At 43.0% G+C, this 13,127-nt stretch overlaps 1 protein-coding gene across 1 annotated transcript in view; it reads left to right on the top strand.

Moving 5' to 3' along the window:
- The window catches only part of LOC141947541 (uncharacterized), a 131,243-nt gene extending 119,425 nt beyond the window's left edge, over nt 1–11,818 (top strand). Inside the window, exons 7-8 of the mRNA XM_074878710.1 lie at nt 497–584; nt 11,717–11,818. Of these exons, the coding sequence (XP_074734811.1) occupies nt 497–584; nt 11,717–11,818 (190 nt within the window). The remainder of the gene's footprint in view (nt 1–496; nt 585–11,716) is intronic.
- The last annotated feature ends 1,309 nt before the right edge of the window (nt 11,819–13,127 follow it).

Genomic DNA, 13,127 nt, shown 5'->3' with positions numbered 1-13,127 from the left:
TAATAAAACCAAGATCATTTCCCATGAAACCCTGCAGTCTATGTGTGATGAGAGTCACATGTCCTCTGTGCAACACAGAGAAACATAATCTGGCTAGGCATGCTGGCCTTTGCAGGAGACACGAAACTTCCCCTCCTCCGAGGTAGCAAGGGTAGCTGTTGCACCAACCCACAATGTTTTTTTCCTGAGATTGAAACTTTATGCTCAAAAATTGTTGTTCAAGATGTCTTCCCTCCTATTTTGGGATGGGAAAGAGCAAAAAAGCTTGTTATTTTCCCAAGGACAGAAATTCTGAATTAATATAATTGCACTTTATCAAATGTCATAGAAAGAGAAAATCAAGGTTACAACAACCACTTGCTACATTATAAGCACATTTACAGCAAATCTGTCAGAATCATCCAGCTTTGAGTAAGGTTCTGCTCTTGTTACAGGCAAGTTTTCCTGAATTTGCTACTAAAACACTTCCATTAATTCTCAGTGCTTGCATTACTAGGAGATACTACCGGATGAGGAGAAAGGCGCAGAGTGAAAGACTAAGCAGTGAAGAGGATGTTTACTTCAGATGTGACATTTGGAAAACGGTGAGTATGGAGGAAGCAGGTCAGCTGTGCAAGGCTAACATGAGCACTAAGTCATTCGCTTGTGCTCCATCCTAGTGTCAATTATTGCAGATACATAAGAAAGAATATGCTTCCTGGCCTCTTGAAGTTATGGAATGGAAATATTGCCCATTTTGGCTTTTGAAATAAACACATTATCCTTTGCTTTCCTATATGGAGTCATGGCTATTTATAATAGGAATCATTCATAGTTATTACAATAACATTTCTCCTTGCCATTTCCTGATTGGCTAAGGTACCTTTTGGTTTACTGTTAATGCACATTGCCTCAATGAATAACTTCATAAGGTAGGAATAAATGAAAGCCCAGCATTTAAACTAGTAACCACATTCAAAAACATTTGGTTTACCAGACTCCTGCTGTGTCTGTTATGTCCAGATTTTGATGTAGCAAGTGTAGTAATGTAAAATGTGGAACATGCAAGCCTTAATGATGGCTCTGGCTCAGCATTCACTGTATTTACAGCAGAAAAAAATCCCATTTTAAAAGCAAAATATGACCTCAGGAAATGTAAGGTTTATATTCCTGCCAACTCGTATTGCACTTTCCCAGGGAGGTGTTAAACCCATTATCAGTCATCATGGACAAAATCAGCACTTTCACCTTTCAATGCCTTTTGATTGAATGTACATGGTGAATGACAGGCTTGAAGTAAAAAAATGGGTACTTTGCACTTCTGTCCACATGTATGTGGAGCCCATTGGGATGAAAGGCTCAGTCTAAGCTCCACATATTCTTAATCATGCAGGATTGCTCCATAAAGCTGATTTTCCTTTGCTTCTTTGAAAGCCTCCTGTAATTGTGGCTTCTACTCTTTTCTTCCTAGCTCTATAATGCATATAGAAAGAGACAAATTATGACACTGAAAAATGATGACTTTCTAATTTTTCCAACAATTTCATGACAGAAATAAAGCAAGGAAATGTCATAATAATTGTGGTTAAATCAGCTAGATATGGAGTGGTGTCTCCCAGCATTTTTTGTATATACAGATTTTATTATTTGGCTGTTTTATAATTGCATAGGTTGGAAAACTTGCTACAGGGTACATCATCTTTCTGTTGTTTTCATAAAAATAGGACATCATACAGCAGACTATGGTCTGCTCACCTTTTCCAGAGAGACTCCATTGCTACGTTTTGTTTCTAAACCCTCTGCTGCTTGGGACATGTGCAGCTTTAAGACAGGTAAAAAAGTTTTGGGACTAAAGAAGTTGGACAGTAGCTGGCACAACAGTCTGGCAGGGACACAATGCTCTGAAGCTCACGTGTGGGATTTGCAGCAGACTTCAAGAGACTGAGCAAGGAGTGTCAATGTTAAAGTGCTTTTTTGAGATAAATCAAAGCCCGGTGGAAGTGTTGGTTGATAACACCACTCCGTCGCTCTTTGAGGTAGGCAAGAAACATCCTGTTACCACCTGACACGTAGATACGTCGAAGTGCACTTACACTTGTACTTTAAAGACTCTGTAAGCCAGAGTGGTACAAAGAAGTCCTAGCATCAGAGAATTAAGCCCTGAGGCACAAAGGCCAGATCTGTATTTGAAAAGGCTCCTTTGTGTTGCTGTGTTGGCAAACCCTCCTAGAAGCATGTGTCATGCCACACAGAGTAGGAAGAGAGTTTTTATATAGGCGTACCTAGCTTTGTATGCCAAGACTTGTGTGGATAATACAGAGGGTTCACAAAAGATGTTTGGGTCACTGAGTAACCTTGCTGTGCAGGCAAAAATTTCTGAGTGGATTAGCAGAGGCAGGTATGAGCAAAATGAGCTCCTACCAGCCTTGGCAGCTGGGCTGAGACTGCTGTTCATGGAGACGCACTGAAGGACCCACTCCACAGGAACCTGTGGCACAACATCATCTGTTCTGATGAGGCACTTGTTCTTATCTTCTGGGTCCTTTGTTGGATTGAATTTTTTTTCTATTTCTTTCTCCTCTTTGTTCTTTCATGTCTTATTCCAAACGGCTGTGCTTCAATCCTTCCCTACTAGGTAAGATTCAAAGTCATTCTACTGACTAAGAACCAGCAGTCTTATCGGGCATTAGTCTGCATAACCACGTGGTTGTGCCTCCTTTTTCTCCTTACACATCTGGAGTGGCAGACAGTCCTTCAAAGCAGAAGCTGTCTCAAAGGATAGATTTCTTGAGGAAAAGAAGGTGACTAAGGATATTTGCTTTTGAGTATGTGTGCAAGTTCCTATCTGCTTTTCAGAACCACAATTCAGCAGAAACAAAGGAGGAACCAAACTGGTGACAAACAAGTCAGAGTGTATGGCTGCTCATTTTATGCGGAGCTCAGAGCTTTTGGGTTTGTGCCTGCAGAGTCACCATATTTTAAAAATGGTAATTTCTGAGACCAATCTAAAAGGCTAATTGTTGCTGTTACTGATCTGCTTTAAAAGCCATGATTAAAACCAAAGAGAACAGTCACAATTCCTGCCAGCTGTGGGAAGCTTTGCGGCTGCCTTGTCCCAATTACAGGGTTTTTTGTAGTGAGCATGCTGTATTAGCATAGCTGCAGCTCCCTTCTAACAACAAGTAATCATGAGAAACATTTAATGTCAGGCTTTGGACCATGTTTTTCTTTCTTTTTCTGTACAGTGCTTGGAGTGAGGATTTCTGGTGCCCCTAAAACATTTTTTTCCCCCAGTTTAATAACAGGTTTGGAAAAGGAGAGTCAAAGTTCAAGTTTATGTGTTCACTATATTTATTCCTTTTTCCAAAAAGAAGTATCTGTCCCAAGGTTTAGGTGGCAGATTCCATTCATGCATCTCAAGTGGCATCACGTTCTGCTTTTACAGGGAGGGCAGAAGGAACAGAGAGGATAACTTGCCTAGGAAGTGCTCAGAAAAGCTCTTCAGCTCTCCACTCTCCTGAGGCCCCATCCAGAGACTTTAAGATGAGGCAAACAGCTGTGAGCAAATGTGGTTAATAACACCCAGGGTTGACCAGATCACAGCAAAAGGAGGATTGGACTGGACCAGACTGTCTGCTCCCTGTCCGGCACTTATCTTCAACAGTCAATGACTCAAGAAACTGCCTTAAAAAACCAGTCAACCAGTCCCTCCAGTCGCCCAGGCTCTCCGTTAGAAAGCTGTTCACTAACAATACTGTGGTCATGGGCAAAGGAGTCTTCTAGGAACAACGTGTTGCACTAACATTGCCTAGTTCAGTCACATTCTTCCTGGGATTTGATCCAAAGCCCACCGAGGTCAATCAGAACCTCCCACTGACTTTATAATGGCTTAAGCTCTGTTTATTTGAGCTACTAATCCAATTTCCACAGCCAGTGCTACTGTCTGTGAAGTCCCAGTGCTGATACATAAAATCTAGCTTGCTGCCAGCAGTAGCGTCGTTACGGTTCCTGATGGTCTCAGTTCTCTCTGAAGCAAATATGTTCATGTATCTGCAGCCACAGAAATTTGGACAGAAGTCTTGCAAGGTAAGCTAATTTGGGCCTTGTCCATTGTGAATGGAAGAACTCCAAGAACAGCCTGGGATATAGGTAAAATTGACCATAATAATTCAATAAAGTGGCACTCTTTGGCTCAGTGCTGGTCCAGTGACACACGGCAGGTTCCTCTGCCTTAAGAGATATCATCTCTAGGAAGATATATGAAAATAAATCAGTAGAGACCACTGAACACCTTTGCCAAAACAAAGGCCATTACTAAGCAGGTTTGTTACCAATTTCCTTAGTTCTTTGAACAGAGAGAACTGAAAGGTCTTTCAGTAGTTGATAGTGTAGTACCTAACAACCTGGTAGGGATATTGTACCAATCCATAGGCAGATGCAACCTTTTCCTCAGAGACCTTACAAGACTACGTTTATCTGTACTGGAGCCAAGAATGTATGACATGTTGATGAGTTTCTCAAATTAATTCCTGGTTTCGACAGTTTTATCTTTGGGTCTGACTGAAAGCATTTGAAATTTCCCTTCTTTTGGCTATGTTTATCCTCAAGAGCCACCCAAGTGGATGCGCAATTCTGGCTCAATAGTTATTTCTTTCTCACTTAAAATTCCTTTCCTGTAAGCATTTAAGGTGTGAGCTTGATCCCTTCATTGTTCATGGAGACTGAAAACATGTGGGGACTCCGCATAACTGAAAAGAAATTTATTTAGAGACCCAGGCTAATATTGAAGAATTGTTTGATTCAGCTCAGATCTCTAGCTAGATGTGAGATGAAGTACACCAGTGTTTATTTCTAGCTTTTCCAGACCAGCTGTGCAGAACCACAGTGATGGGGTTTCCCATAGGTAGCACTTAGCATACTTTAGGGATCCTTGGAAATGAAAAGGTCTTTATGACTGGAAATCAATATCATTTACAAAAAAGGGTATCACTTCCATGGCTAAATGGCCGTTGAGCTGTGTAGCGTCCTTTAAATTATTGTTGATATTACTTGCATTTCAAGATTTCCTAAGTTTCTTTTATTTTCCAAGAAACTGGAGATGAGACAGCAGCTATAAAGCCTATAAATCCAAAAGTGCCAGGTGTATAACAGCAAGTAGTTTATCAACTTCTATTTATCTGGAATTTCTTAAAACTTGTCAGATACAATGATGATCAGCACTGACTTCCTACCAAACAGGTCAATAGAGGCTTCACTCTGATTCAGATGCCAGATGAGTCGTCCATGAAACATCCATTAGGACACAGACCTCAGGTGTGGAAAAAGACAACAAACAATTACAGAGACTTTCTGGAGTAAAAGTAATTTAAGCCATGATCACCTGCTTGCTCAGAAATAACTGATAAAATTGGTGATATGATTTCTTGAGATGGCCTGCCTGTTTTGTATCAGAAAGGTGCAGCCTTGCAGTGTCTGATTAAATGTTTTTAACCCTGTAGCATTATGTTAACAGAAAACTGTTTTAGCAAGAGTGTTGTGCCATCCTTTTTCAGGATAGGAATGAAATGCTGACCCCTGAATGGTGCTGGGAAGGATGCCATGCATGGCACTGAAAGGAAATTTTTCTCTAGAGGAAATCTGCATCTGGTGTTACTGGGCCATGCAGAAGGTAATAGGTGGTCCTCAAGAGTAGCAGTACTATGTGCTGCAGACCCAGGAGGCTCAGAGTAGCAGTGGGATAAGCTAGTACTGTGGTCTGAAACCACCTTTGTCTACATCTATTATGTTGTTAAAATGAGATAATTAGAATCCATGCATTACCAAGGAAAAAAGACAATAATTAAAGCTCAGACACAAAGGGGAGTTAATTCTCCAAAACTATTTTGTGTGGAGGTATTTGAGGATTTCAGCAAAGTAACTCTTTCTGTTTCCTTATGAAAACCCCTGCTCTACAATGAATCTTTCGAACTCTCTGGAAAATAATCTAATTATAGTTAACACTATTATGCTCTTTGGTGCTTTGAATAGAGCTGTGGGTAACATTATGATTACTCCAAAGCAAATAGCTATGTGGTTCAATCTGACATTTCATATTGATAAAAACACAAACATTTTATTAAAACCAATGGATAAGGGAAATGATTAATTTTCTAGGTAATATAACAAAAGAGGGAAAAACACCATTGTTTTCTCAACAGCAGCAGAAATATGCTTTGCCAGATGCTGTTCTATAAATACATTTAATTAAAACATTGTATTTGTCTTTTCATGCGCTCTAGGAGAAAGCAGGTGAAACCTTTCTCTTTCATGAAATCTTCCCATATACCTTCCAAAATAAATTAGTATCTTTAGAGTAAGACATTCTGATCACTTGAAGGCTTATAACCACACCTGAAAAAGAAAGATTAAATATGAAAGAATGGTATAAAGTCTGAAAACATACATTTAAATCTTCTAGTTCAATCTCAAACAGACAGACCTCATATTTTTTTGTTTTTCATTTAATAAAGCCCCAACTGGAAGCCAATGAATTTGGAAATGTATTGACTTTGTTTCATTTCTGGTATAATTAGTCACGTATTGTTGAATACTGACGTTAGATGGCACAATACCCACCATCAGCCTCTCTACAGAAATGAAAATGCAATTGAGATTTGCTGCTGTCCCTGGAGCTAGTTTTGTTGAATCTGTTTTATTTTCACAGCAATCCTGTTGTTAAATGTTCTTAGACCAGGGAGGTTAAGTAACCTGATGTAAGTGTAACCCACGTTCACATAGGCATGGCTGCACAGATAGTTTTTCTGGTACTTGGAGTCACAAACCAACATCTTTTGGTAGTGATGATACAAGATGTGTCAGGCAACTGATCTAGGGGCGCTTGAAGGGCTGGCAGTACGGAAGGCTCTTGGCAATCTCCTTTATTCTCTGTGGGACAGTGTGGAGATGGCATCAAGGTGGAGGGGAAAACCCACCAAGGGTATCCACTGCAGCCCTTGCTTGTCCACAGCTCCACAGGCAACACAGCTGCAACACAGCAGCCTCATGCGTGGTTCATGAAGTGCTCAGGGTGGATGTGCTCTTCCTGGATCACACCTGCTACCACAGCCCCTTTTTTAATTACAATTCTGCCCACCCTCCCCCAGCAGACCCATTCCATTTGCACCAGGAGGATCTGCAAAGGGGCTTCTTGAAGGTGTTTGCACAGAGCCTGGGCTCACGCACTGTGAAACGTGTAATAGAGTGAAACCAGACTTCACTGAGACTGCGTCTGAGGGGAAGCAAGCCTGTCTGCTGTTTGACTAGATGACTGACGCATTATATCACTCCCCGAGAAAGCAAATATTTTTTCTGTCAAAATGTCTGTAATACAATCTATTCTCACTCTTTCCTTGGAGTAGAAGTAAAGCTTCTATGATTTTAATCAGTGCTGGATTTTGTGCTCCCGCTAGTATTAGAAATCCAAGAACAATACAATGCTGTACTCTGGAGACAACTGGAGTTATTCTTTTTTAAGGTCAGAGCAAATGTAATAATGCCGGCAGCCCATAGCGCTCTTCATTAGGCTGTGTAACTTTCCAGCACATCAGTCATTCAGTAGAGGGTGTTTACTTACTTTCTTTAACAGGGTGACTGATTTTTTTATTGGTAACCTAGTTTAAATTCTCCTTTATGGGACAGACATGGCTGACCTCGCTGCTGTTGGGAATTCAGTGATGCAGAGCAGAGAGGCAGCGGTGGGATTTCACTGCCTCGAGGAGGTAAAGCCAGCCAGGAACCCAGAGCACCATGCATCCCCCCACCCCTCCCTTTCACCCGGCACTTTCACCGCCCTTGGTACTGGGGTGAGTGGTAACTGAATAGGTGGAATTTGCACTTGAAAATGTCTTCTCCTCTTTTTGTGCAGGTTAGTCCTATGCTGAGCCTCAGTTGCACCCCAGGGGTCGTGGAAACTTTGGAAAGAAGGTTTTGGTCTGTTGTAAACCCTGATATGGTATTGAGATTAACTAGATACCTGACACTGTAACAGTGGAGTAGATAAAGCAGGCTAGATTCGGTTAGTGAACTTAAATTGCTACTCACTTGGTACAACCAAAAATTCTTTGGAACTGAAAATGCCAGGGTGCATCTGCTTTTGGCTCTGAAGGATTTAGCTTAGGCCCCAGGTTAGGTCCCAACGGCTGTCTCATGCTCAGTGGACAGAGGCTCAGGCTCTCCCTGTGGCTGGGTAAAACTTCTGGGGGGAGTTAGCAGAAAGTTGGTCAAACAGATGAGCAGCAGCCCATTAGCTGTGGGTGAGGATGAGCATTGGGCATTGTTGCTTCAGACTCTGTCTCCTTCTGAGTTGTTCTGTGTTTTGTTGCCTTCTCCAGCCCCAGATAGCCATTCCTGTGGGAGCTCCTCTTCCTGTCTCCTGGCTGAGAGCAGAGGATGCTCTCGCAGCCATGCTCCAGCTGGGGTTTCCCAGCAGAGAGGCTTTGCCTGCCTTCCAGGTGCCTTTGCATGCAGCAGTTTACGTTAGGCACTTTAGTGTTATTTAATAAGAAATTTGTGCTCGGGGGTTTGCTTTGGGTTTCTTTGCCCTTGTTTTCTTAGTATTAGTAGTTAGCTCCTGGGTACTCACTGCAGACAGCTGCACTGACAGCTCTGGGCTTCGGTGTGGTGCTGGTGCTCACCGAGGCTCCCTGAGCACTCTTTCCTTAATTGAAGTTTGGGGTGAGGATAAAGCTTGGCTCACACCCCTTGTTAGACCTCACAGGAGAGGTGCATGATAAGGAGGCAAAATGAGCAGACTTCTGCCTGAAGTTTGACCTTTTTCCCCCAACCTCTCCTTGGGAAGCAGGAAAGATGTAAAGGTGCTCTACAAGCAGTGGGAGGGGATACCTAGCTGCTTCCCAGTGTAGGGATTATATATTAAAACATCAGGCTTTGACTGCTCCTGGTTACACAAAAACACACACACACACACACAGAGCAACAGAGGGGTTGGCAAAAACATCAGGTCTCAAAACCTCTGTGATCCTCTGGCAGCACATACACATCCCTGCTGGCACACATGGGGCACTCAGGGAAGCAACCACGGGGCCAGAGAGAAAGAAAAAAGGAAACCAAAACCCTCAGCTACATGTCATGACAGTGAGAGCCACCAAGTTGCTGCAAGACGAGGATCATCCCTTCCCACCGCAAAACGTGGTGCCATATACATGGAGGACAGGTAGGAACAATGGAAGTGGAAGCAGCTGGAGGAACGTGGCAGGAGATGGTCCACAGCAGACCTGTCCCACCAGTTGGTATGTATAAGTAGAGCTCTGCGGTTGTGCTGGACAGTTTCCCTGAGAAACAGCACCAAGCTAGGAAGCTTTCTAGCCTGCTCTGTAACCATTCACAAGCTCCTCTCATCTATTACCAAACGTGCAAAGTCTCAGTAGATGTGTTAGACTGAATTAGTGCCCAGTGTGAATGCACTCAGGATAGAGGTTGTCTTAATTTGGTTTGATTGGAAGTGAAAGAAGTTATTGCAGGCTAACGGATAGCTGGCAATTATATGAATGCTCTCAAGCAGAGTCAAAGAAAACATCATTTGATTTTATTTCACCTTCACTGGCCAGGTTAAGTTTATTTATAGGCTAAGAGCATGCACACAAATGCTTACACTATTGGGCCAATTTTAGTGCTCGCTAAGTGTGCTCAGGCAGAGATTTTAATGCATCTTTACTAGCCTATTTCTCCTAACTTTTATTATTTTGGGAGAGTTTCTGGCAGTGGACATGGCATGTGGCTCTCACACAGGGGCCACACCAGCCCCATCCTCCCATTGGAGGCAGCCCCTGTGAGCCACAGCCCGGTGTGTACTCTTGTGCCCTGGGGATCCCCCTCCCCAGCCTCTCCACTGTCTGAGACAGAGCACAGAGAGGCAGATGGGAAGTATTTACATACTAATCAGAGGGAAAGAGGAGACCAAAAAGACTGTTAATGTTAAGAAGTTGTTAAGTGATGTGCTGGAGGAAATCTCTAGCAAAGGTTGGAAGCACAGCCTTGTTCCCAGTTTACAAGCCCATCTGTTTTCTTTCAGAGGTGCTGTGTGGTGCTTACACATCTGCCCAGACAAGTTTCTGTGGGAATGCTGACCCTGCCTGTCTGTCTGTCCACTCTTCCATTGCTTCTACTCCAGGTTAGTGCCAGTTCTTACCTGTGGCACAAAACTGTTCAATTCTTTGAACACCCAAGCATCAGACCTCAGGCACCAATACGCCCAATTTTTATGGGTGAGTAAATTAGCTGGGGGGCATGTTCATTCTGTGCTGAATTTATCAGAGCTGATGCACAGGGGGTGAGAGAAGGAATTCCCTGCAGTAGATATCTTGTCTTGCTGTGAAACCCCTTGGTGGACCCTTCTGTTGAGAATGCAGGAGTGACTGACCAAAGGTTTGGTGCTGTTTGGTGGTGCTGGTGGTTTTTAAGTTGCTACTTCCCTCTTACGGGATTTGTTTATCCACCTTGGTGTTAATTCTCCAGTCTTTCAGTTCTACAAATGCTTATGAGGCTGACGGGCTTTCCAGTTTAATGAAGAAAAGACCTGAAATACTGTTTCCCCCTCCTCTTTCAATTTTACCAGTATGAAAAGTACTGAAAAATGCAGAGCGGGGGGGAGCAGAAGTTGGGACTGGACTGCAAGGGGCTGAGAGGCATCTGTTGACCGGAGATTTTGGCACAGAAAGGATCAGCCTCAGCACTCCAGCAGGCACTGGGCTCTTAAGACTGAGCATATTCCTCCAGAAACCAGTGTAGGAAAAAAATGTACATGTTTTATTTTAGCAAAAGTGGGCTCAGAATGTACTGAGTTGTCTGAACCTGAGGGAGAACAAAGCGAAGGAGAGGAGTAAGGCAGGCAGACAATGAAATAGTTGACGTGCTTCAAAGTGCATGGCCTCCCGCTTCTGAATGGCACACGGTCACGCTCGGTGCCAGCGGGCTCTCTGCACTGGCCCCGCTCACAGGAGAGCAGCATGTGCTTCTTGGGGAACAAACAGATAGGAAAAGGTAGACCGGGTCTCTTCCTGGGATGGCAGAAGACGCCCATTTGCGCAGGCTGATAACAAAAGGAGACGCATGTGGGGTAGATCCACTCCGCAGAGCTCTGCTTAATACAATAACACTCGTGGTATGCAGCCGGGGTGGCGGACTGCTGTGGCATTGCATCTATTGTCTTACAAGTGTGGCAGGCTTCCATACAGCAGCTGGGCAAGCAAAGAGAAGAGCAATTTTCTGAATGCCTTCTGCTGAGTGGATGCAGGGCTACAATACAGCACAAGCACTCCATCTACCTGAAGTGTAGACCCACTGCTGCCAATAGATTAGCCTTAATGCCCTTGGAACTTTTAATTCAGATAAGCAACCACGTTTCTGGCTGTATATGTGAAGCATCTCTTTGTGGTGGAAATCTTCTTTTTAGGGAGATTATGTCTGTGGATGCCAGAAGGTACTTGGCACTAAGTGCCTTCTGCATTTGGCTCCCTGCACAGTCTCGATAATCCACTCACTGCCTGAAGATGGTCTTTAGCTGCAACGTTCAGATCGCCATCCTAAAACACTTTGCTGTCCTGGTGCTCTCAAATCCAGAAGTTTAAGTTTATCTGCTCAGTATTTCTCCACCTCGGGAATTTGGTTTGGGACTAGCTGTTAATAAATTAAATAGTTTAGCTCTTCTTTTTTTTTTTTTTTTTTTGTAATCCTTTTGAAGCAAAAGCCCATCAGGGAATATGGAGATAATCAGCTTGAAGAAAATATCGAGAAACATGTCTGCACCTCTCCAACTAGGTCACCCGCCAGGCAGCATCCCTGAAAATTGTATGGGGTGCCTCTGAGATAGCCTCCAGATTATTTATGGTATTATAATTCAATTAAGTGGTGGCAGGGGATCAGTGAGGGTGGCTGTGAGATCTTCATGTACTAGATATTTTTGGAACCTATAGAGAAAGAAATGAGAGTATTTAGGATTGAGTAATTACAAGGGTTAGGGTTTAATAGGGAATTTATACTGCAATCTGTGGATATTAGTCTAGCTGAGTAACTTCATACAGAGGCATAGTAATGAAAGCACTCATCAAACAGGTAGCTAGGGTGCTGCCTATAAATAATCAGTAAATGATCTATGGGAAAAGATAGTGGATATGCTTGGACGATGTTTTATGACCATCCTTAAATTATGGAGATAAATGCTTTAAAATTGAGTCTGCCTTATAGGCAGCAGCCTTTTAGGTCAGTAAAGCACAAAAAGGTTATGGGTTAAAACCAGATGGATTCCTTTCTGCAACAGACTGAGAGCAGATTTTCCTTGAGTCATTTAAAGGAAATGGGGAAAAAAATGTGTAACTGAGAGAATAACGTGTGCCTTCACGTAAGGGACTGAAATGCTAGCAAAGCACTTTCCTAGGGAGAGAGCATTAGCTCTCAGGATCAGAACTGAGCTGCTGAAGGTGCAGATGAAACATGACTGAGCTGAAAAAATGAGCAGTATGTTGCTTTGGTTCAGCTATAACAGCAAAGTAGTGAAAACACTTATAATACTAGTGCTCTTACATGCTGGCCAAGTTTAGGACACCTCCTTCAGAGGCATTATTAGTCTTTCAAACTTTCATCTCAGTGCAAACCAGCTTAGAATACTAACAAACATTCCTCATTTGCTTAAACTGTGTTTTACTAATCAGGGTTTTCTAACAGGTTTGTGAGACCTCTGCCTGTATTTTCTCATAAGCAACCAAAAACTACAGCTTATTAAAAGGTTACTGTCTTATCCTCACCTCTACTGGTTCCAAGTGAATAGAAATTGTTTCCATCTGTTAATCCACTTGGTGAGGAGAGGGGGATATCATCGATGGCACTTCTGTGCTTGGCTGCGATGGGATTTCTGTATTTGGCTGCAGAGGACGCTGTTACTGACCTTGACAGACGCTCTCGAATTGAATCACTGCTTGTCAAACTCTGAAGTCTTTTGGTTAGTCCTACAAAGAGTGGTTGTGTGTTTTTAGTCTGACTTATATGCATACAGTTGAGCAGAGCCTTCTTCCCAGTGCTGTTCGGGAAGCTCTGTTACGTGCTCAGCAGCCAAGGGTGTGCTACTCCTCTGACAAGTCGTTGATGCCTCCTTTTGC

This window comes from Strix uralensis, chromosome 10, assembly GCF_047716275.1.
Source record: "Strix uralensis isolate ZFMK-TIS-50842 chromosome 10, bStrUra1, whole genome shotgun sequence".
NCBI lineage: Eukaryota > Metazoa > Chordata > Aves > Strigiformes > Strigidae > Strix > Strix uralensis.
This window is presented reverse-complemented; position numbering and strand designations above follow the sequence as displayed.